We start from the raw sequence: 23,867 nt of genomic DNA on the forward strand, positions 1-23,867 counted from the left end.
TACTCGGGTGGTCTCCGAGTATTTGTGACTGCTCGGAGATTTCATTTTTGTTGCCTCAGCTGCATGATTTGCGGCTACTAGACAGCTTGATTACATGTGGGGATTCCCAATCAACCCCCACATGTACTCAGGCTGGCTAATAGCTGTAAATTATGCAGCTGAGTCAACAAAAACTAAATCTCTGAGCAGACACAAATACTCGGAAACCACCCGAGCGTGCTCGGGAAAAACCGAGCAACGAGTATACTCGCTCATCACTAGTTACCACATACATAAACATTCTCAAAAAGGACTAAAAATAATAAAAATAATAATATCAATACTGAGAATGATCATACACATCATCATCATAGTCACAGCAATTAAAAAGAAACAATTGTTTTTGAGGGGGAATAATACATGTTATGAGACAGGATGGACTTGTTCACACACTTTGCTGACTTGCAAAAAAACTATCATAAAATCTAACTTACCCTTAATATTCTCCATTTGATAAATAGATTTATGGTATTAATAAAAACTAAATATTTAATTGTAATATAATTGTCTTTTTAGCCTGGAGGTGTCCTAGAGGAGAAAGCACACAGCTCTCTGATCTGCATCACAGAGGGAGGTAAGGGCACATTTTATTACCCAGTGCTGGAAATTTAATGCAATGAAGTACCGGGTGTGCGTCAAATTTAGTATGAATGAACATTTTTTTACACCTCTGTTTTGGAAAAAGGCTGGAAAACAGTATGTGGTTTAAAGGAAACTGTCAATAGAACATAAGCTGTTGTTTAAGGAAACACTCTCATCAACGTTTTATCCTTTTAATATATTGCAGTCATCATATTAGATAGCACTGTGTACTTACAATTGCTCGTTTATCTCTTCTACCCAGTTAATTATCCTGTATTCCATTAGATCTATTATATCACTTGATTAAAAACAGACTAACTAAATCCTCCTAAGCTCTATGTAGAAACAGGACGTCTGTATGAGTCATCATCAGAACTACATTTCTACATCACTACATTCCCTGACAGCCCAGCTCTACCCTGTCTTCAACTCCTGACCCATCTGCTGTGTTTCTCCCCTGCCTGTTGCTGGACTTTGCTGTGATGTAGTTCTAATGATAACTCAGGCAGGATAAAGTGACTTCCTGTTTCTACATAGAGCTTAGAAGGATTCAGCAAGTCTGTTTTTAATCACATGATGCCATAGACCTAATGGAAAAGAGAAGAATTAACCGAGTATAAGGGCAAAATGAGCAATTGTAAGTATACAATGCTATACAATATGATAACTGCAATATATTAAGATCATAAAACCGTTGATTGGAGTGTTTCATTAAACCCTTCACCCCCGGAGCTTTTTTTCGATTATGCGTTTTCGTCTCCCCTTCTTCCCAGAGCCCTATCTTTTTTTTTTTCATCAATATGGCCAAGTGAGGGCTTATTTTTTTGTGGGATAAGTTATACTTTTAAACGACACCCTTGGTTTTACCATGTCATGTACTAGAAAATGGGGAAAAAATTCCAAGTGCAATCCCACACTCGTTTTTTGTTTGGCTTTTTTGCTAGGTTTACTAAATGCTAAAATTGTGATGCCATTGTTATTCTCCAGGACATCATGAGCTCATAGACACCAAATATGTCTAGGTTCTTTTCAATCTAAGTGGTGAAAAAAATTCCAAACTTTGCTAAAAAAAAATTGTGCCATTTTCCAATACCCGTAGTAGCGTCTCCATTTTTCGTGATCTTGCGTCAGGTGAGAGCTAATTTTTTGCGTGCTGAGCTTACGTTTTTAAGGAAACCATTTTGGTGCAGATACGTTCATTTGATCACCCATTATTGCATTTTAATGCAATGTCGCAGCGACCAAAAAACGTAATTCTGGTGTTTTGACTTCTTTTCTTGCTATGCCGCTTAGCGATCAGGTTAATCCTTTTTTTATTGATAGATCGGGCGATTCTGAACGCGGCAATGCCAAATATGTTTATGTTGGATTTTATTTTTATTGTTTTATTTTGAATGAGGCGAAAGGGGGTGATTTGAACTAATATATACAGTATATATATATTTTTTATATTTTTTAAAACTTTTTTTTTACTTTTGCCATGCTTCAATAGTCTCTATGAGAGGCTACAAGCTGGCAAAACTCGATCGGCTCTGCTAAATAGAGGCGATGTTCAGATCGCCTCTATATAGCAGATATACTGACTTGCTATGAGTGCCGACCACTGGGTGGCGCTCATAGCAATCTGGCACTGACAACTATAGAGGACTCAAGGAGACCTCTGGTTGTCATGCCGATGAACCGATGACCCTCGATCATGTGATGGGGGTCATTGATGACCATATTTCCGGCACAATGGCCGGAAGTGCGATTTAACTAGTTAATAGCTGCGAGTGGATCATGATTCCACCCACAGCTATTGTGGGTGCATGTCAGCTGTTCAAAACAGCTGACATGTCCCAGAAAAGACGTGGGCTCACCGCCGGAGGCCACATCACAGCGGGGGATACTGACATCGGTGTACTATTATGCCCGATGTCGGTAAGTGGTTGAATTTAATTTTTGTGTTAAATCTATTTTTATTTAGAGTTTTGACATTCGTTTAAAAGTGAAAACATGGGGAAAAAAAGGAGTACAATCTGTATTAAAAGTAAAAATTAGAACTCTTGCAATTTTCACACCAGCCGTTGTGGATTTTTAGACTTCCTATTGTTTCAGTAAGCAACATATTAGCCATTCCATGACCTATTGGGATTTATGGATCCTTTGTTATCACCCATATATATAGGTGTCACCTGCCGTTATAATCCTGCCTCTGATAATATGGAACATTCCTGTAAATGTTTCTTGAAGAGACAGGAAGAGTCTAAAATTCCCCAGTGGCCAGTGTGAAAATTGCAAGATTACAAAATACTAATTAGTTTTTTCTTTAATAAAGCTCATAATATGAAAAAAAAAATCCCAAAATTTGTTACTAAATAAGTTTAACACAAATGCCTAATAGGTCACATTCGGCCATTCAAGTCTAGAGGTCCAAAACTTCAGTCCGCACTTCAATAACATCTGAATGCTTTCTTTGCCCAAGTTCACACGTTCAGTATTTGGTCAGTATTTGTTAGACAAAACCAGGGGTGGGTGAAAGATAGAGAAGTGGTGCATATGTTTCTATTATACTTTTCCTCTGATTGTTCCATTCCTCATTTTGGCTTACAAATACTGATGTAAAATACTGAGCAAATACTGAACATATATGAACATGGCCTGATTTTCACAGACAGACTGAATAGAGAAGGTGGAGAAACTTTTTTTTTCCCTCCACATCCGAGAAAATCCAATTACACTCCGAGCACACTCAAAACTCTGATCAGAGTGTGATTAACATAATCTGACTGATTTTCTTGGACGAGCCTTAAGAAGAATGATCAAATGTACATTATTTATAGACAATATGTGCCAGCTATTAGGTGGAGAAAAGAGTTTATCTTGCCATTAACACCATTGTGATAAAGTTTTTTTTGCTATATTTGCCATTCATTTTCTATTTTGGGAAAGTATCAAAAATATTATATTATATTATTGAGATCTCTTTCATATTATTTTATCACAAATCCCAAAAATAAATATTTGAAGTTAATGCATTTATCAAGATTGACCTTTTTTTCTAAGCTTCCTACTTTCTAGTCTATCTTGCCTCTAGTAAATTTGAGGTCATCAATGCATGTGAGATGAATACTAACGCACATGGCGCAGCCTCTATCCTGTCCTATGCTATACATTAGTCCTGTATCTTGGGCTTTTCAGAATTCTGCTCCCAATATAGAATATTCTAAATAACTTTAGATTCTGATAGATACAATCCATGCATCAAGATGCTAAAACGGCTGTCCAGAAATACTGCCTCCACTCAGAGATTTTGGCAAGTTAAAAACTGTTTTGCGCTGTTAATGTGAATGTTAATGTGCCTAATGATGTTCTGATGAACGAATTAAAGGGGTTGTCCAATTTCCCCCAACATTTTTGTAAAGGAGCAGAGCATGGGATAAAATACTAAAGTAAGATATAGTCACCATTTGTAACCTCTGTCACTCCAGAGATCTTCGGTCACGTAACCATTGAAACCTGTGATTTTGCTTTTTAAATTTTTCAGAGGATGACACTCAACTAAAGATGAGCAAACATATTCTAGTGGAATTGAGTTCTGCTTAAATATTACATAAATCCACCTTCTTCAAAATGTGGATTTTTTTTGTAATTCACTTCCGTGCAGATTCAGTGAAGTGGCTGCTGTAAAGGGCCATAAAAAAATAAACTTATACTCATCTTCTCACTCACTTCTCCAACACATCCGCTCCTCACCTTCAACCATCTGGTCCTTGGAACATCTTCTTATCATTACGGCTCTTGCTGAAATCCCTGGGCCTCCTCTCACTAGGGCGCAACTTTTGGCTCTGATGAGGCTCGGGATGTCTCCACGCACGGGCACACAGGTTCATAGCACACATTGTTGTGGCATGATGCAGTGACCTTACAAATGCGTACTCATCACGTACTGGGCCTCATCAGAGCTGCCAGTCCTCACCTAGTGTAAGGAGACCCATGGGTTCTAGCATGAGCAGCTGTCATAAGTAGATGTATGAGTACAACATGGATGATGGTGAGGAGCAGAGGGTCCGAAAAGTTGGGCGATTAGGTGAGTATCAGTATTTTTTCAATTTTACATCTTACGTTTATTATGCACTGATGTTTAGAGAAACCCCAGAGCATAACATGGAATGATCAATTCATGGAGAATAACTTCTCTACAATTGAAATTTCCCGTTAACAGGCAAAGACTAATTTTGACTGATCAGCTAATATACTACACTTTTTAATACTATGATATAAACACTTTTTTAATTTCATATTGTAGACAAGCCTAAAGTGGAAGAAATATCTCTGAAGATCCCAAATAATATTTTGGAGGATTCTGCAAGGGCTCATGTAACAGTGTTGGGTGAGATGTCAAATATGTAGATATGCTTATCAGGAACATTATCAGAAATCTAAGTTTTGTATTGGCAAACAGTCAATGTCCTTAAACCTCAGTATTGTACCATGCTCCACACCTTTGGTAGGAACCCAAGGAAGGTGGTTAAAGGGATTTTCCAGTAAAGCTGTACATAAAATAAAGTTTACTTACTATATAAATTAAAAGTTCTATTACTTTTTGTTGACTTTGGAGCCCTATGCCAGTTTTCCCAAAAGAGTAACATATTTTTGCACAACCTATACATGCAAAAGGTAGATGGGTATAAGTGCGAGGGGGCAGAGGAAGCTTTTACAAATTATAGCTGTAGTTGACAGCTGGCATAGATTTTAGTTTGTATCACGTGGTGTGCTCAATATGCGCCAAGTGTTTTAGTAAGTGTGTGCCTCTTAACGAATATGGTGCCGCAAACCTGCACATACCTAGCCCTGCTCCTTGGTAAATAGTGAATACAACAATGTCCCCTTCATATTATGACCCATTAGTTTTTTATTTTTAAATTTAGATGAAAATAATTCTTTTGTTATCACCATGCAGGAGATCTGATGGGCACGGCCATGCAGAACCTAGATCGTCTCCTGGCCATGCCATATGGATGTGGAGAACAGAACATGGTTCTCTTTGCTCCCAATATCTTCATCCTGCAATATCTGGAGAAGACTCATCAACTGAACAATGAAATCCAGAGCAAAGCCAAGAAATTCCTGGAGAGCGGTGAGAAATTCTGTTTCTTTTATTCTATTACTTGTTTTCATTTTCTGAAAAAGTGGATCCTTGCACTTAGGGATTATACACCCATATAAAAGGTATATAGAACCAGTAAAATAAAAAATATTACTCTTTATCCATATAAATTAAATACTCTAAGGCTCGTTCACACCAGAGTACAGATTGGAGGACTGCTATCAGATTTTTTATCGGATAGCTCTCGCGCCAATGTTATTCCAAGGGGTACTGCAGATAACTAATTTTTTTTCACTGATTGAATTGGTCAGTGAAAAAAGAAATCGCTGCATGCTGTGATTTCACTTTGAAATTTGATGACACTCACCTATTCAAGTCTGTGTGCTTGGAAAACTTTGTACAGCACTCGGAGGACATCCGAGTGTAGTCTTTTTTTCCTGTGAGAAAAAAGAAAATTAAGAAATGTTGTTCTCCATCTTCCCCTCATCTGAGAGAATGGGATCATTCTATGCTGATGTTCTGATCAAACTCAAGGCTTGAGAAAGGCTCATTTGTAGCCGAAACGTCGCCCAGACATGTGGGTTGATTAAAATTCTGCACATTTTCCCACTGAAACAATGGAGTGCTGCCTCTTTCTTGGAATTCTATATTTATATATAGATATATATATGCAGTATATAAATATATATATACCATGTATATATATATATGGAACCGTATATATACATATTTATATATCAATATATATATATATATATATATATATATATATATATATACAGTCATTTCCAAAAGTGTTGTCACCCTTGAAATTGTTGCAGAAATGAAGTATTTTGTCCCGGAAAATTATTGCAATTACACATGTTTTCTTATACACATGTTTATTTCCTTTGTGTTTATTGGAACACTACAAAAAAATGAGAAAAAAACAGCAAAGTGGACATAATTTAATAAAAAACTATAAAAATGGGCAGGGTAAAATTGTTGGCACCCTCAACTTAATGTTTGGCTGCAATCAATCACTACCTATAACCGTCAACAAGCTTTTTCCATCGTTCAAATAGAATTTTGGACCACTCTTCTATTGCAGACTGCTCCAGGTCTCTCATATTTGAAGGCACCTTCTCCCAATAACAATTTTAAAATCTCTCCTCAAGTGTTTAGTGGGATTTAGATCCGGATTCATTGCTGGCCACTTCATACTTCTTGAAGTATGTTTGGGGTCATTGTTCTGCTAGAAGACCAATGATCTAAGAAGCAAACCCAGCTTTCTGACACTCAGCTCTACATTACGACCCAAAATTATTTGGTAATCTTCAGATTTCACTATGCTTGTACACAGTCACGACACCTAGTGCCAGAAACAGCAATACAGCCCAAAAACATCTTTAAACCTCTACCATATTTGACTACAGGTACTGTGTTCTTTTCTTTGTAGGCCTCATTCGGTTTTCAGTAAACAGTAGAATGATGTGCTTTACCAAAAACTTCTATCTTGGTCTCATCTGTCCACAAGACACTGTCCCAGAAGTATTTTAGCTTACTCACATACATTTTGTCAACCTGCAATCTAGCTTTATTATGTCTTTGTGTCAGCAGTGGGGTCCTCTTGGCCTGGGTCTTCTGCCATAGAGTCAAATGTCAACGAATAGTTTGCACTTACACTGATGCACCCTGAACCTGCAGGACAGCTTGAATTTCTTTGGAGCTTGATTACGGCTGCTTATCCACCATCCAGACTATCCGACGTTGCAATCTTTCATCAATTTTTCTCTGCCGTCCATGTGCAAGGAGATTAGCTACAGTGCCATGGTTTGCAAACTTCTTGATTACGTTGTGCACCGTGACCAAAGGAATATCAAGATCTCTGGAGATCTATTTGTAACCTTGAGTTTGTTGATATTGTTCTACATTTTGGTTCTCAAATCCTCAGACAGTTCGTTTCTCCTCTTTGTTTTCTTCCTTGCTTGGTGTGACATACACAGAGACACAATTCCAAGATTGAGTCAACTTCTCCTTTTTTATCTCGTTTAAGGTGTGATTTTCATACTGCCCATACCTGTTACTTGCCACAGGTGAGTTTGAATGAGCATCACAAGCTTGAAACAAAGTTGTTTACCCACGATTTTGGAAAGGTGCCAACATGTTTGTTCATCCCTTTTTGGGGGTATTGTGTGACATTATGTCCAATTTGCTTTTATTTTCTCTATTTTTTTTGTGTTGTTCCATTACACACATAGCAAATAAACATGTGTATATCAAATATGTGGAATTACAATATTTTTCTGGGAGAAATACTTCATTTTCTGAAACTATTTCAAGGGTGCCAACACTTTATATATACAGTTAGGTCCATATATATTTGGACAGAGACAACATTTTTCTAATTTTGGTTATAGACATTACCACAATAAATTTTAAACAAAACAATTCAGATGCAGTTGAAGTTCAGACATTCAGCTTTCATTTGAAGGAATCCACATTAAAGTTGGATGAAGGGTTTAGGAGTTTCAGCTCCTTAACATGTGCCACCCTGTTTTTAAAGGGACCAAAAGTAATTGGACATTTGACTCCAAGGCTATTTCATGGACAGGTGTGGGCAATCCCTTCGTTATGTCATTCTCGATTAAGCAGATAAAAGGCCTGGAGTTGATTTGAGGTGTGGTGCTTGCATTTGGAAGGTTTTGCTGTGAAGTAAACATGCGGTCAAAGGAGCTCTCCATGTAGGTGAAACAAGCCATCCTTAAGCTGCAAAAACGGAAAAAACCCATCTGAGAAATTGCTACAATATTAGGAGTGGCAAAATCTACAGCTTGGTACATCCTGAGAAAGAAAGAAAGCACTGGAGAACTCATCAATGCAAAAAGACCTGGGCACCCACGGAAGACAACAGTGGTGGATAATTACAGAATAATCTCCATGGTGAAGAGAAAGCCCTTCACAACAGCCAACCAAGTGAACAACACTCTCCAGGAGGTCGGCGTATTAATATCCAAATCTACCATAAAGAGAAGACTGCATGAAAGTAAATACAGAGGGTTCACTGCACGGAGCAAGCCACTCATAAGCATCAAGAATAAAAAGGCGAGACTGGACCTTGCTAAAAAAAACATCTAAAAAAGCCAGCACAGTTCTGGAAGAACATTCTTTGAACAGATGAAACCAAGATCAACCTCTACCAGAATGATGGAAAGAGAAAAGTATGGCGAAGGCGTGGTACAGCTCATGATCCAAAGCATACCACATCATCTGTAAAACACGGCGGAGGCAGTGTGATGGCTTGAGCATGCATGGCTGCCAGTGGCACTGGGTCACTAGTATTTATTGATGATGTGACACAGGACAGAAGCAGCCGAATGAATTCTGAGGTATTCAGAGCCATACTGTGTGCTCCAATCCAGCCAAATGCAGCCAAACTGATTGGTCGTCGTTTCATACTACAGATGGACAATGACCCAAAACATCAAGCTAAAGCAACCCAGGAGTTTATTAAAGCAAAGAAGTAGAATATTCTTGAATGGCCAAGTCAGTCACCTGATCTCAACCCAATTGAGCATGCATTTCACTTGTTAAAGACTAAACTTCAGACAGAAAGGTCCACAAACAAACAGCAACTGAAAACCACCGCAGTGAAGGCCTGGCAGAGCATCAAAAAGGAGGAAACACAGATTCTTGTGATGTCCATGAGTTCAAGACTTCAGGCAGTCATTGCCAACAAAGGGTTTTCATCCAAGTACTAAAACTGAACATTTTATTTAAAATTATTGGATCTGTCCAATTACTTTTGGTCCCTTTAAAAACAGGGTGGCACATGTTAAGGAGCTGAAACTTCTAAACCCTTCATCCAATTTTAATGTGGATACCCTCAAATGAAAGCTGAAAGTCTGAACTTCAACTGCATCTGAATTGTTTTGTTTGAAATTCATTGTGGTAATGTCTATAACCAAAATTAGAAAAATGTTGTCTCTGTCCAAATATATATGGACCTAACTGTATATATATATATTGCAAGGATTCACGCTCGCAGTAGGTGAGCACTGGATTCTTCTGTCAAAATAATTTGATATTTACTTCAACAAGTTACAGAGCACCGAAAAAACAAATCCATAAACATAAAATCACCCTGATTACTCTTACACGGCTGAGCTAGTCCAAGTTCGATCAAACAAAACAGCTATTTTCCATAGCAACCTATGATACTTGCAGTTTGGTGCACGCGGTCTGTGCTGTCTCTTCCCAGAGAGATTCTGGTCTGGTTTGTCTTTCTCGAGTCCCACTCCCAACACAATCCACTCAGGTCAGCTTCCCCCCAGCAGACTGACTAAAGTGAACACCTAGCCTGGTTATATGCAGAGTTGGAAAGGTGCACTTAATTTGAACACGTAGAGCTAGGATTTAACCCTAGCCTACATCACTTGGTACAATATATGTGATGTGTAAACTTATATTTAAAAGATTTTCTTGTTTCTTACAGGATATCAGCGACAGCTTACATATAAACGTGATGATGGCTCATATAGCGCTTTTGGAAAGAGTGACAAAGACGGAAATACATGGTTTGTGGATTTGGGTACATTTTACAGAGCTGGGGTGTTATAGTCACGTCACTGCTGACATCAGTGATTTGGCTGCAGCTTTTATATGAATAATGTGCAAGATGTCATCACTACAAGACTGTTACACTATTTTGGGCTGCTGGTATTACAATAAATTAAATTATTGCCATTCATTCCAGAATATTTTGGGAAAAATACAGTAGATGATCTGTAAAATTACAAAATAAGCATTACTTACATGTTGTAGGGACATCATCTGCAAGACATGATCACTGTACCTACTGGCCTCAATTGTCTCTTGTAGCAACTACAGATTGGTGAAGCCTGCATTGAGCCGACGGTCATTATCTGCGACAACCCTGGCTTTTTTAATCAGATCAAATTATAGAAAATAGTGACAAGTGAGAGTAGCTAAAGAATTGGAATTCATAAGGTTATGAGTTGTGCTCGCACATGCTCTTGATAAAAATTTTGTAAAAGTAGTTTAGTCATGTTTTATGATTGTATAGAAAATTCATTATTTATATAACCTCATTATATTTCTTCAGGTTGACTGGATTTGTTGTGAAGTCCTTCAGTAAAGCCCGACCCTATATCTTCATAGATGAAAGTCACCTGAACCACTCCTTCTCATGGCTGAAAAGGAATCAGGAAGAGACCGGATGCTTCCGAAGTGTGGGGAAACTCTTCAATAATGCCATGAAGGTGAGCTTAGTACAGGAAAAGGCCGGTCTGACATGGCTGTAAAATACTGTCCCTGCTCAGATCAAAATACTTTGACCAAGCCTCCTGGTCTTATCTAACTATGAGATATGTCAATGGGTCAGTAGATAAGGTCAGGGAATCTAGCGAGCAAAGACCATGATTAACATATGTGTGAAACCGGCTCTGAAAGAATATTCAAAGGAGTGTCAAGATGACAACTTTTTTAATTCTGCCCACTGCTTCAATTTTTTTGTACTTTTGATTTTGTGTCTTTCATTTGTTTTCAATGTGCCACAACCCACAGGACATTCACAGCCCGAACTCTGAGAATAGATGGATAGATGGACAGAATAGATAGAATAGAAAGAAATCCTGTAGATATATAATTTTATATGCCCCAACATATTATAAACTTGCACCCTTGCAGTGCCTTTCATATGGGTTTATTGTTGAGCTTTTTAGACTTGTTTAGCCTAATAAATAATTAATTTAAAAAAACAAGGTGGGATTCCCCCTATTTTAGGAAACCAGCAAAGTTAAAGAAGAAAGCTGTCAGCTGATATTATCAGACTGGAAAGCTCCACGGTTTTTATGCCCTTCCCCACCCCAAAAGTGATGCTGTCTGGCCTATAATCTGCTCATGTCCATCTTTTTAAGTGTGCATGAAAGCGTGGTCTGTTGTGAATTCTGTTGTCGAACTCCCTCCTGTGGTCGTGAATGGTACTTCGGCGAGTTCTGTCCATGGACTCCCTCTGGTGGCTGTGAGTGAAGCTGCTGCTTCTGAGGTTCCTTACACAGGTGACGTGGTTTATCCTTTGGTTGGTTGCTCTATTTAACTCCACTCAGATCGTTACTCCATGCCAGCTGTCAATGTTCCTGCATTGGTTCAGTTCGCTCTTGGATCTTTCTGGTGACCTGTCTTCTCCAGCAGAAGCTAAGTTCCTGATAGTTATTATTTGTTCATTGTTTCCTTGTCCAGCTGGTTATCATGATTTTGTCTTGCTAGCTGGAAGCTCTGGGATGCAGAGTGGCATCTCCGCACCGTTAGTCGGTGCGGAGGTCTTTTTGCACACTCTGCGTGGTCTTTTGTAGTTTTTAGTGCTGACCGCAAAGATACCTTTCCTATCCTCAGTCTGTTTAGTAAGTCTGGCCTCCCTTTGCTGAAACCTGTTTCATTTCTGCGTTTGTGACTTTCATCTTTACTCACAGTCAATATATGTGGGGGGCTGCCTTTTCCTTTGGGGAATTTCTCTGAGGCAAGGTAGGCTTTATTTTCTATCTCTAGGGCTAGCTAGCTCTTAGGCTGTAAAGAGGCGTCTAGGGAGTGTCAGGAACGCTCCACGGCTATTTCTAGTTGTTGTGATAGGATTAGGGCCTGCGGTCAGCAGAGCTCCCACATCCCAGAGCTTGTCCTGTGTGAGTTTAACTATCAGGTCGTGCCGGGTGCTCCTAACCACCAGATCATAACAGTGGTCGACCACAGTTTTGTGCAATTCTGAAAAGAAGGACACCGCTGAACAGTCGGAGACAAGAGTAACTCTGCTTCCTCATTATAGTGAATGCATCCCTCCGAGTTTTCATCTGAATCACATCATTCAGAGATTTAGATGGATACCCCGATATGAGCGCCCAGAGTAGAACGCAGGATAAATGTGATCTTTATGTAAAATGTTCCCAATAAAATCAAATAAATCCACAAATAAGGCCCCCACTCAGGTCCGTCATCTGTCCATGGAAATATAAAGGGCTTCCACGTTACTGATAGCAAAGAAAAGCACTATGGAGCTCAATAAGAAAGAAAAAATAAATATAGTAAAATCTGAGGCCCAAAATCCAGATTCCTTCACTCTTCTGAGACCCACAGTGTGCCTAAAAGCCAAAATAAAAATAGAAAATTTTTATCCAATTTTTCTAAATTTGTATCCAATTTTTCATAAACGGAGACAATATCAAAACAAATTTATCGTTAAACAAAGTTCAATGTGTCTAAAAAAAAAAAACGATCTCAGAATCACTGGAATATGTTAAAGCATTCCAGAGTTATTAGCACATAAAGTGATACTGGTAAAATTGAGCCTGGTCAGGAAGGTGAAAACAGGTTTGGGGGTGAAAGATGCACAATTTTTTTATCATTAGAGGTAAATACAGTTTTTATTCCAATATTTTTAGGAATGACACAAGATGTCCAAAAAATAGCAAATAAACTTGATATTTTTGAATGTTCAACCATTTGGAATACATATAATTAAAAATTGGAGTCCTTAATTAAAATCGAGGTATGGTAATTATGGATATGTGTATGGTGGGGTTCTATGCCAGGGAGACATTATCTATTTCCATTGTGTTTGATGCAACAGGTTAAATATTCTCTATACTGTAAGGTGCAACAAAAATTGTACATTTTTACCAAATTCCCTACTAAGTGTCTATTTGATAGTCAGCAGGCGATCTGTTAGACATTCTAGGGCAGGAGTCCCCAACTCCAGTCCTCAAGGCCCACCAACAGGTCATGTTTTCAGGATTTCCTTTGCATTGCACAGGTGATGCAATTATTACCTGGGCAAGACTAAGGAAATCCTGAAAACATGACATGTTGGTGGGCCTTGAGGACTGGAGTTGGGGACCCCTGTTCTAGGGAATATGTCAGCAGGATTTCACACCTCAAATTCTTTATATATTGCACTTTATTAAAGAAGTCCAGTAATACTTTTACATTCCCAGTCCATTCTTCTGTTCCTGAGAAATGAGCGTTTTAATTTATAAGCAAATATGGCTGAAAAGCTGAAGCCTCTGTCACTCCAGCTCTAATCCCGGCCAGTGCTGCCTCCTCTTACTTGATTAACAGCTCCGTTGCCTGAAGTCACATAGCATAGAGGCTGTCAGTGAAGCAGGAAGAGGTGGTGTTCAGTAGGAAATAGATCTGGAGTGACAGAGGCTTCAGATCTACAGCCTCATTCGCTTATCAATTTGAAAGCTGATTTCTAAGTCATGAAGGAACGGGCTGGTCATGTAAAGGTTATGCTGGATTTCTCTTTGAAAATGCTGCATGTGCATATACAGTGAATAATTTTTGGGGTATGATATCCTGCTGACAGATTCCTTTTAATTAGTTTCATATATATATATGTATTACATTTGCATTACTTTTTTGCTTTATGGTACACAATTTTGAACTTGGGATCAGGTGGCCTACCATAAGAAATTCTTTTGAAGTTTTATCCTTCATTTATACAGAACGTTTACTGTTTTTATATCGTCTATACAGTTTGATAGTGTAATCAAATTCACTGGAGCTGCATGGTTCATATCGGCCGCTGAGTCTTCCCAGCACGCTGGCGCTTTCCAGCTAGTGCTGTGTACACTTTGATCACTGTCAGCAGTCATCTCGTTACAGGGCAATATAAGGGCAGATAACAATGAAAGGTAATATTTTCATTGGAAGGCTTAAAGCATTGATATTAGATGAGGGTCATATCTCATTTCCCTCCACCCTCCCTGCACAGTTACCTCTGCTCATGAAGTTATAAAGATGTCAATGAATGGTTTTATTAAAAAAGCTTTTTTTTATTTATGGCTCTGTCGCTGAGGCAGCTCAGGCATGATAACTGGCTCTATAATCATGTAAATAAAAAATGAAATAATAAAATAAATCAAATAAATTAGAAGAAAGGCAATATTTTTTTCTAATAATTATTTACATGGATAAATGAGGTGATAATTCTCTAACTTTCGTTTTCCAGGGAGGAGTAGAAGATGAAATTTCACTCTCTGCTTATATAACTATTGTCCTTTTGGAGGCTGGTGTATCTCTGCAGGTAAGGTATGAAGTGTTGACATGTAGGATAATTTCCCTTCTAGACAAATATTACTGTTATTTTCGGATTGCATCTGTCTATGGAAAGGGGTTAAAAACATAACTGGTTAATGGTCTTAGTGAGGTCCAAGGAGATGGGTACAGGAGACAAAAACCTTCAACTGAATGTTGGAAGCAAGAGTGTATACTATAGTGTCAGAACATTGGTTTACTTTAGACATCGTAGGGAAAAGATGCCCAGTTCAGGCTTTTGATCATGGATGAAGGAAACCTGAACCCTTTTCACCAGGTGTGCACCATTAGTCATCAACATATCAACATAAAAAAACTGAGTTCCCTAACCTTTGAAGTAGATTTGTGGATGAAGAAGCAATGGCCACACTTGTCCTAAATAGAGAGCCAACAGTGGAGAAAAAGCCAGGAGGGCAATCTTGCCATATATCTCCCCTCCCGCATTCCAGAGGCTTAGGTCCCAGTTTGCCCTCATTATAATCCATCCCAAGTTGTGGACCGTAAGAAATTGCTGCAGGCCACGAATTTGAGTCCCTTCTCTTTAGGTACCTGCACGTATAATTTTTTGCTATCACAATGTGAAGGGTCCAGTTTGCTCCACGGAGTACCAAAGGCATAACTTCCAACAATACTAGCTTAGCTAGGATAATCCTGAATTTTGAGAAACAATCCTGGCAAATTTGGCTATGTCCCAGGCACAAAAGGGGTTGAATTTAAGCAAATCCTGTAGTCCATGAAGCATCATGTCAAACCACATGTAAAAACATTTTGCAACTCTTTTACAAAGCTATGGTTCCAGTTGCAATCATGGTAGAAATGCAGCATGGATCTGTAGGAGATCTTCTGATACGATGTGTCATACAGTTTGAAGAATTTTTTTTCCCTTTTCAGGATCTGTTACTAAGAAATGCTCTATCTTGTCTGAGGAAAGTCTCAGTGGATGTCAGCAACGTGTACACCCAGGCTCTGCTGGCCTACACCTTCTCACTGTCTGGAGAGTTTGAACTCAGAGAAGCTTTGATGGACAAATTGGAGATAAAAGCAGTGCGTGGAGGTGAGCAAATATTAAGGGAACTTGCCAACTAAAGAAATGCTTTTTACCATACATGTGGTTACTGATGAAGAAGTACTTTTAACTTCGAAACGCGTAGAATAAACCACTATTCTTTTATGAAATCCTATCTGGATCTACGTCTCAATCTTTTCAACAGCGCAGAATTTTTCGAAAGACATCCTTATAAAGATTTACACAAATTGCTTAACTCCCCTACAGATGGAAAACTGTACTGGAAGTGGGACTCTGCTCCTCCACCTGAAGACTCACGCTGGCATCGAGCTCCCTCAGCAGAGGTGGAGATGACCTCCTATGTGCTCCTGGCTCATTTGTCTGGTCCAACTCCAGATTTAATTAAATCTTCTCAGATTGTGGACTGGTTGAGCAAACAGCAGAATCCATATGGAGGCTACTCTTCTACACAGGTAAAGTAAGGATCTAAGCAGTGGAGAACTTACTGGACCAAGTCAACACAAAGCATATGGTCGAATTTTATTATTTTTAAAGTTATCTGTATCAAGGGGTGTCTCTTTATTAATATAAAGACATTTCTCAATAATAAGAGGCAAAAGTTGGACAGTCTTATAGGAAAAAGACTATTGTGCTGCGCAAAAAACCCATAGGGCCTGGTGTAGGTAATTCCATAATTGTTTCCTACCATTTTCTGGATAGTAGATTAATTTCCACCAGGGTCTCATTTATTTCGTTAATACATACTTTTTAAGACAAAATTTGTAGATGGTCCAATGTACTATACCTAATGATTAAGCTCTATGACGTACAAGAAAGTTGTTTTTATCATATATTTCCTTTATTCCTACTGTAAATTTACAACTTCTTCCTTTTGAAGGACACGGTGGTGGCTCTTCAGGCTTTGGCTAAGTATGCAGAGAAGACATATTCTGACAAAGGAGATGTGACTGTCGCAGTCAGTTCCAAGTCTGGATTTCTTCAGCAGTTTCATGTGGACAAGAATAACCGGCTCCTACTCCAAAGGGCCACACTATCTAAAGTCCCGGAAGATTACACGGTGACGGGAACAGGGAGTGGTTGCATTTTTGTCCAGGTAAGGAGAAAAAATATCTAACATTCTGGTGCTATAGATAGAACTATTACTGATTTTGTACATCAGAAGTTGCTTTTGGACTAGTCAGGCTGTGTGGCGCTTAAGGGAGGCCCTTAAGAATAATTTAGTGGGAAGTGTGGAACTAAGGTTCAGTATACTTTTGCAACCAAGTTCATGTTTCAGGGGAAAATAAATTTAAGGCAACCACACAGACTAGACTAATGATGATGGTTGAACTAGCTGATGTACACCATGTTGCAAATTATTATGCAAATTATATTTTTCTCGGATTTTCCTAAATGGCCAGTGCAGCAAATGACTGTCAGTCTAATAAAAGTCATCCCCCATTAGAGTATACATCGAATATTGGTTACTGGTATGTATCATCATGGGAAAAAAATCATTTCATAAGACATTGATCAGATAGTAAAAAAAAGATAGAAGATAAGGTGCCTACACCACCATAAAATAAGCCATAGGATGTAAATAAATATCAAAAACATGTATATCACGATAATCCCTATAACAAATTAATAATTTAACAAAACACTTTTCAACAAACCTCGAGAACAGGATAGAATAATTAAATAAATAAGCTATATATCAATATAACCAGAGCTACAGTTAAAATGCAAAAGGGTTAGGACACCAATAACAGCTATTATCAGCCATCATTGATGCGACAATGAACAAACCACACTGCCCAGTAACCCAATATGCGTTTCGCATATAGCTTCATCAGGGGTCCTTTCTATATAAACCCCAGCAGACAGATTCTGGCTGCTAGTTATTTAGTTCAGCCAGGCCTGACTACAGCTGTGATCCATTGCTCATGTTGTGCAATTTTGTTTTTCCGGTTTTTTTTTAACCTCATCTTGTATTTTGACTACTTGCTTTCTCACAAAATTTGGCCCTGACTTGACCTTTTGATATTGACCCTGCATGACGACCCTTCTTGCTGCCAGTTTGCTCCACTGGTCAGCAGCTTATTCTATGGCCAAATCCCAAGGTTCCCTTTGTAAGTCCAGATCCCTGGACAGAGGTTGAATGATAAAGACCTGGGTAAAGGTACCGTCACACTAGACGATATCGCTAGCGATCTGTGACGTTGCAGCGTCCTGGCTAGCGATATCGTCCAGTGTGACAGGCAGCAGCGATCAGGCCCCTGCTGTGATGTCGCTGGTCGGGGCAGAAAGTCCAGAACTTTATTTCGTCGCTGGCTCTCCCGCTGACATCGCTGAATCGGCATGTGTGACGCCGATTCAGCGATGTCTTCGCTGGTAACCAGGGTAAACATCGGGTTACTAAGCGCAGGGCCGTGCTTAGTAACCCGATGTTTACCCTGGTTACCAGCGTAAAAGTAAAAAAAAACAAACACTACATACTTACCTACCGCTGTCTGTCCCCGGCGCTCTGCTTCTCTGGTCTGGCTGTGAGCGCCGGGCAGCCGGAAAGCACAGCGGTGACGTCACCGCTCTGCTTTCCGGCCGCTGTGCTCACAGCCAGAGCAGAGAAGCACAGCGCCGGGGACAGACACGGAAGGTAAGTATGTAGTGTTTGTTTTTTTTACTTTAACGATGGTAACCAGGGTAAACATCGGGTTACTAAGCGCGGCCCTGCGCTTAGTAACCCGATGTTTACCCTGGTTACCGGCATCGTTGGTCGCTGGAGAGCTGTCTGTGTGACAGCTCTCCAGCGACCAAACAGCGACGCTGCAGCGATCCGGATCGTTGTCGGTATCGCTGCAGCGTCGCTTAGTGTGACGGTACCTTAACTCCTGGGTTCTGTCAAATGAAGGGGCTTGCACTAAGCCCATCTGTGGAAATCCTATTAACAGCTGCCATGCTACCATGAACAGTGCCCATGACAAAAAGTTAATCTTGGGCTTTCAGTTAAAAAAAAATCCTAGTTACTCTTGGTTTTCAGAAATCCTAAGATTTATAAAATTACATCATCATTGAGATGAAGTTATATTTGACCATACAATTTGGGTCAATGTGTAAGTCTCATGGAAAGTAATACAAAATACAACAAATAAGTAAAACATTTAAAGTGAATTGTAAAAAAAATATGGAAATGTATTTTTTTCTTTGTACTTTAAGGTATTTACTGTAATCATTTACTATACCAACTTTTGCACCATCACTTTTTCTCAAGAAATTAACTAGGGGTGATTGATAACATCTTTATAAACTCTTTTCAGATTAAAGCACCCCTCAGACCTGGCAGCCATGTGGTCAAACATGGAAGGCCTTCCAAATTTTTGCCACGGTTTTCAAATAATTGTGGAAAAAAAACTGCTATAGAATTTTAGAAAATGACTGGATTTTTGTTTTTACCAATGCCAATTTCAGTGAACAACTACAATATTGCAAAGTCCAGCACCACACTAAATGCATCTAATAGTTGAAAGTCCAGAGAGGAGATACCTCACTCAGCTTCATATGGCTTTAAAGGGAATCTATCAGCAGATTTTATATAATTAATCTGAGAGCAGCGTAATGAAGAGGCAGAGACCCTGATTCCAATGATGTGTCACTTACTTAGTTGCATGTTGTAGTTTCAATAAAATCACTGTTTCATCAGCAGGAGATTATCACTTGAGGACTAGTTGTCTGGTGCCATGTAGTCCTCATGCTCTATGTAACCACAGTGTACACAAAAAGCTGCCAATCAGTGGTATGTGTGGGGTTATGCACAGCTCAGCATTTAGAGAATAGCTAGATCTGCAACATAGAAAACACTGATGTTATCGAAACTGAAGCAAGCAAACCAGTAAATGATGCATCGTTGGAATCAGGCTCTCTTCTCCTACATCATGCTGCTCTCATATTACATGGCAAAAGCCTGCTAACAGATTCCCTTTGCAGGTAAGCTGAAATAACATTGAATGGTTTGTCACTCCAATTCCCACTAAGTAAAGAACAGTCATTACAGTATATGTAGTATGTTTGTCATGATCCAGTCTGGGTTTTGAATCCTGTCTGCCCTTTTCCCGGGCTGATCATGTCAAGAGTTAAGTTTGCTCTGCCTCATTCTGGGTTCAAGTTTGCTATTTAGCTTCGTGGAATCCTGCAGGCGGTGTCAGTTATATTTTCTGACTATGACATGAGTATCTGACTCTGGTAGTACCCTGATTGGTCCTCCTGCAATTTCTGACCTTGCCTGTGTCTATTCCTCCTTCCCTGCCCATCCTTTCTTAGTGTTTCCCGATTGCTTTTGGATTTCCCAGTGTTTGACTCGGCTTTGACTCTGACTTGACTTTGCGTCTGGTTCCTGGTGCTTCTGCCTTTTGTCTGGTATTGACCCTTTGGCTCTCCACTGACTCTGCTTGTTTTTTCCCTTTGTACTGCGTGATGGTCTTGGTTTTGACTTGGCTTGTTTGACTATTCTGCTGCCACCTGGTGATAGCTTCACTGCAGCACTGCAGGTCTGCCCTTGCAGTCTAGTTTCTATCCTTCCACTCTATTGCCATCTAGTGGAAGTGGCAGTTACCTGCATAGCTGCAGTGTTATAATGTTGTGTCCTATTCATTGTAGCATAATATTGAGTAGTGTGAATTTGCGGCTAAAACTATCTGTTCAAATGTACAAAAGTAGCATTTTTATATGTCATAATAAAGTACCATAAACCTATTCTATTTTTTATTTGGAGATGTCTTGTCTCTTCACTCACAGGCTGTATTGAGATACAATATTCCTCCTCCAAAAATAGCGGCCGCCTTCTCATTTAGTGTTTCACCATATCCTGGAAGAAGATGTCTATCAGATCCTATAACAAAATTTCAAATTCGCATCACCGTCAGGTGAGTATTTTTTATTTTTTCATTCTTTTTTTGTTATTTTAAATTTGCTTCCTCTTTCACACCTACTGTGTATAGCAACTATTATTTGTAACCAATGAGCTAATCGATAAAAACCCATAACGATGCCAAACTGAAAAAAAATAATCTTTCAATATTACATTGAACAATATGGAATGGAGCAAAAAATGAAATCTATGAATATTTATATGTCCTTTCTTTTTCTTTATTCTTTCAGTTATACCGGTAGACGGGAGAAATCTAACATGGCCGTCATTGAAGTCAAAATGTTATCTGGATACATTCCAATAAAGAGCACGATAAAGCAAGTGAGTGACGGGGTTAGGCATCACTTTAGAAAGAAAAATTGGTTGCTAGAGTGAAGTTGGTCTCTTTTCTTTGTGAAAATGTCTTGGGCCTAATACCGAAAGGTTGAGTATTTGAAAAGTAGCCAATAAAACAAAAGGCCGGCGTCTCTGATACAATCTTGACAGCCTTATTACAGTTTCAAAAAAGTCAAGTCTCAAACAGGACAGTGTTCTGATCCTGACGCGTTTCGACTTGAACAGTCTTAATCGTAGCATATTTGAAAAGTATGACTGTAAAAGCCAGGGGCGAAGCTATGGGTGGCCGAAACTAGCAGTCATACCAAGATCTTGATGCATAAAGGCAACCTAAGGATCCGACTCCTTAGTTGCTTTAAAGGAAGCCAGCATTATATAAATGGTGGATTCTGTTACAGATTTTGTCCTAGGGCCCTAAGATCTTTTACTAACACAACTTTGAGCTGATACATAATCCCGAAAGGAGAAAATAATCCTTCTCCTATAATGATTTTAAAACTCACATTACATAACAAAAGACAAGAAGGGTCTAGTAATTGGATGAGACGTGAGAGATGGCCAGAGAATCTTGTCCGTCTCCTCTACTTCACATGTGTCCTTGCTGTTGGGAGAAAATAGAAGTGATTCAGCTGATTGTGCTCGGAAAGACGGAGAGAAATAGATAAGAATTCTCTCAGATTTGCACTACAAATCTGGGGATTTGTCTGTGCAAGTCCCCTCTATAATTTGTAAAGCGCTGCGGAATATGTTGGCGCTATATAAATAAATTATTATTATTATTATTACTACATTAAACTCATCCAACACTCCTTTGGAAATGATCAGAAAGAAGAAACATTAGGTTTGTAAAAGTATCTTCATAGTATAAGAAATACTGAAATTTTAGTCTCACTTTCTGGAGCTAAAAGGAACATCCAAGGCCAGGGTTGAATGAACGCAGAGTCCGCCATACAAGAAAATCTGACCAATTGTGGGATCAAACTCTAATCAGAGTGACATCTTACTGTGATCTGGTTCTCATAGCACAGGTGAGGAAAGAATGCAGGACAAAATTTCTCCATCTTCTCCATTCAGAGGAGATGGTTTGCATGCACCTGCACCCCAGGTGCATGACATCCCGATTTACGCAGTATGCTGTAATTTTTTTTCTCATGCCAAATCGATATGTCTGATAAAACATCAGGTAGCACTCTTCCGATGTATAAACTGGTGTGAGTGAGCCCTTACAGTACAGTAACTTATAACTGTCAGAGACTAAAGTACATTTCTTGCAAAATTTACACTACTACAATTTTATGAATCTAACCGGTGGGCTTAGCCACAACTGGTCTCTCCTATCCGCTGCTTATTTTGGGAAAGCTGACCAAAATTGTTGTGAAGTACCAAACGTCGCAAAATTTTTAGCACAAATTCTGACAAAATTTTCAACATTTGAAGGCGTTTTACCCAGGGAAACTGGCAAAATAACTTCATGAATCAAGGCCAATGAGTTCTCTTATAGTGTGTTTCTAGGAGAACAAGTAGAGTAGTAACATATGTGCTGAAATAATGCAAACCACCAATATTAAATATCAATATCTCTTTATTCGAAGTTTGGAATTTGTCCATTACATTCCCCATTGGAACCATTTTTTATTCACAGCTGGAGAAAAACAAGTTAATCCAGAGAAGTGAGATCCAGACTGACTTGGTGACTTTGTACCTGGACCAGGTCTGAATCAGTCATTGTTATTACTTTCATTCTGCTATTGTGTTTTCTTCCAACATCCGACTTCCTTCTATGATGACTAGGAAAAGATGATCGAATCAGCCAAAATCTGAATTCGTCAAATTGTGCAGATTTTAAAGGAAATTCGATTCTCTACAAAGTTATTCCATTCAAATTTCATGTTTCTTATTATATTCTGGGATCTCTCCAGAGCCCAAAGCATAATAAATGTATGAAGTGAAAAAAATTAAAAGGAACTGTCACATGAAAAAATGCTATTACCTTGCAGATATGGGGATAATCTGTGGGTTAATATTGTTCTTAAGGGGAGTGGCATCTGCACTTAGAGCCTCACTGCAGGGAGGTAATTGACTTTATTCCTCTCGGCAGCATTCGGTGTTCAGTCATGGGGGTGGCGCCGGCGCGATTTCTGAAATTGCTCTGTGTAGAGAGTGGTGGCTGTAACCACACCTCGTCACTGACTGACAGCTGGCTCCAATGAGAAGCTGTATTTAGTTAGTGCCAGGGGTGTGGTTACAGCCACCTCTCTTTTTACACAGAGCGGTGACTGAAACTGTGCCCCTGCTGACCCCGTGACTGAATGCCGAAAGCTGCAAGAGGACTCAAGTTAATGTCCTCCTAGTAGCGTGGCCCTAAGTATGGGCACCGGGCAGGTTCAGGATGCCATTAACCTGCAGATTAACTCCATATCTGAAGGTTAATAGTGTTTTTTTAACATGACAGACTCCTTGCTGCTAGATTGGAGGTCATTGAGAACTTGACAGGTTCCCTTTAATTCTCACCTCAACGCTCACCTGTCATGCCATCTCTCTACTCTGTTGTTCGCTCCTCAGCACCTCTTCTCATCCCTACCTTCCTCTGCATGCATTCTCTATAGAAATCTTCATTCTAGGCCATGGCTTCTATCACCACTAGACGAACGGACATAATTGAGCATCTACAGAAATGTTGTGTCGTAACCTCGTAACATTACGATGTGCGTTGCTCGAGTGATGGCATAGCAAGGAGTGACACCCGCTATCTAGTCAAGGTGGAAGTCCCAATCTTGAGTGAACATTATCGAAGAGAATATAGG

At 39.3% G+C, this 23,867-nt stretch overlaps 1 protein-coding gene across 1 annotated transcript in view; it reads left to right on the forward strand.

Moving 5' to 3' along the window:
• The window catches only part of LOC138667806 (alpha-2-macroglobulin-like), a 66,456-nt gene that overhangs the window by 40,582 nt on the left and 2,007 nt on the right, over nt 1-23,867 (forward strand). The window contains exons 22-33 of the mRNA XM_069755897.1: nt 556-613; nt 4,910-4,993; nt 5,564-5,740; nt 10,185-10,266; nt 10,815-10,971; nt 14,712-14,786; nt 15,689-15,851; nt 16,071-16,276; nt 16,702-16,917; nt 20,595-20,722; nt 20,958-21,048; nt 22,706-22,774. Coding sequence (XP_069611998.1) covers nt 556-613; nt 4,910-4,993; nt 5,564-5,740; nt 10,185-10,266; nt 10,815-10,971; nt 14,712-14,786; nt 15,689-15,851; nt 16,071-16,276; nt 16,702-16,917; nt 20,595-20,722; nt 20,958-21,048; nt 22,706-22,774 — 1,506 coding nt within the window. The remainder of the gene's footprint in view (nt 1-555; nt 614-4,909; nt 4,994-5,563; nt 5,741-10,184; nt 10,267-10,814; nt 10,972-14,711; nt 14,787-15,688; nt 15,852-16,070; nt 16,277-16,701; nt 16,918-20,594; nt 20,723-20,957; nt 21,049-22,705; nt 22,775-23,867) is intronic.

This window comes from Ranitomeya imitator, chromosome 2, assembly GCF_032444005.1.
Source record: "Ranitomeya imitator isolate aRanImi1 chromosome 2, aRanImi1.pri, whole genome shotgun sequence".
NCBI lineage: Eukaryota > Metazoa > Chordata > Amphibia > Anura > Dendrobatidae > Ranitomeya > Ranitomeya imitator.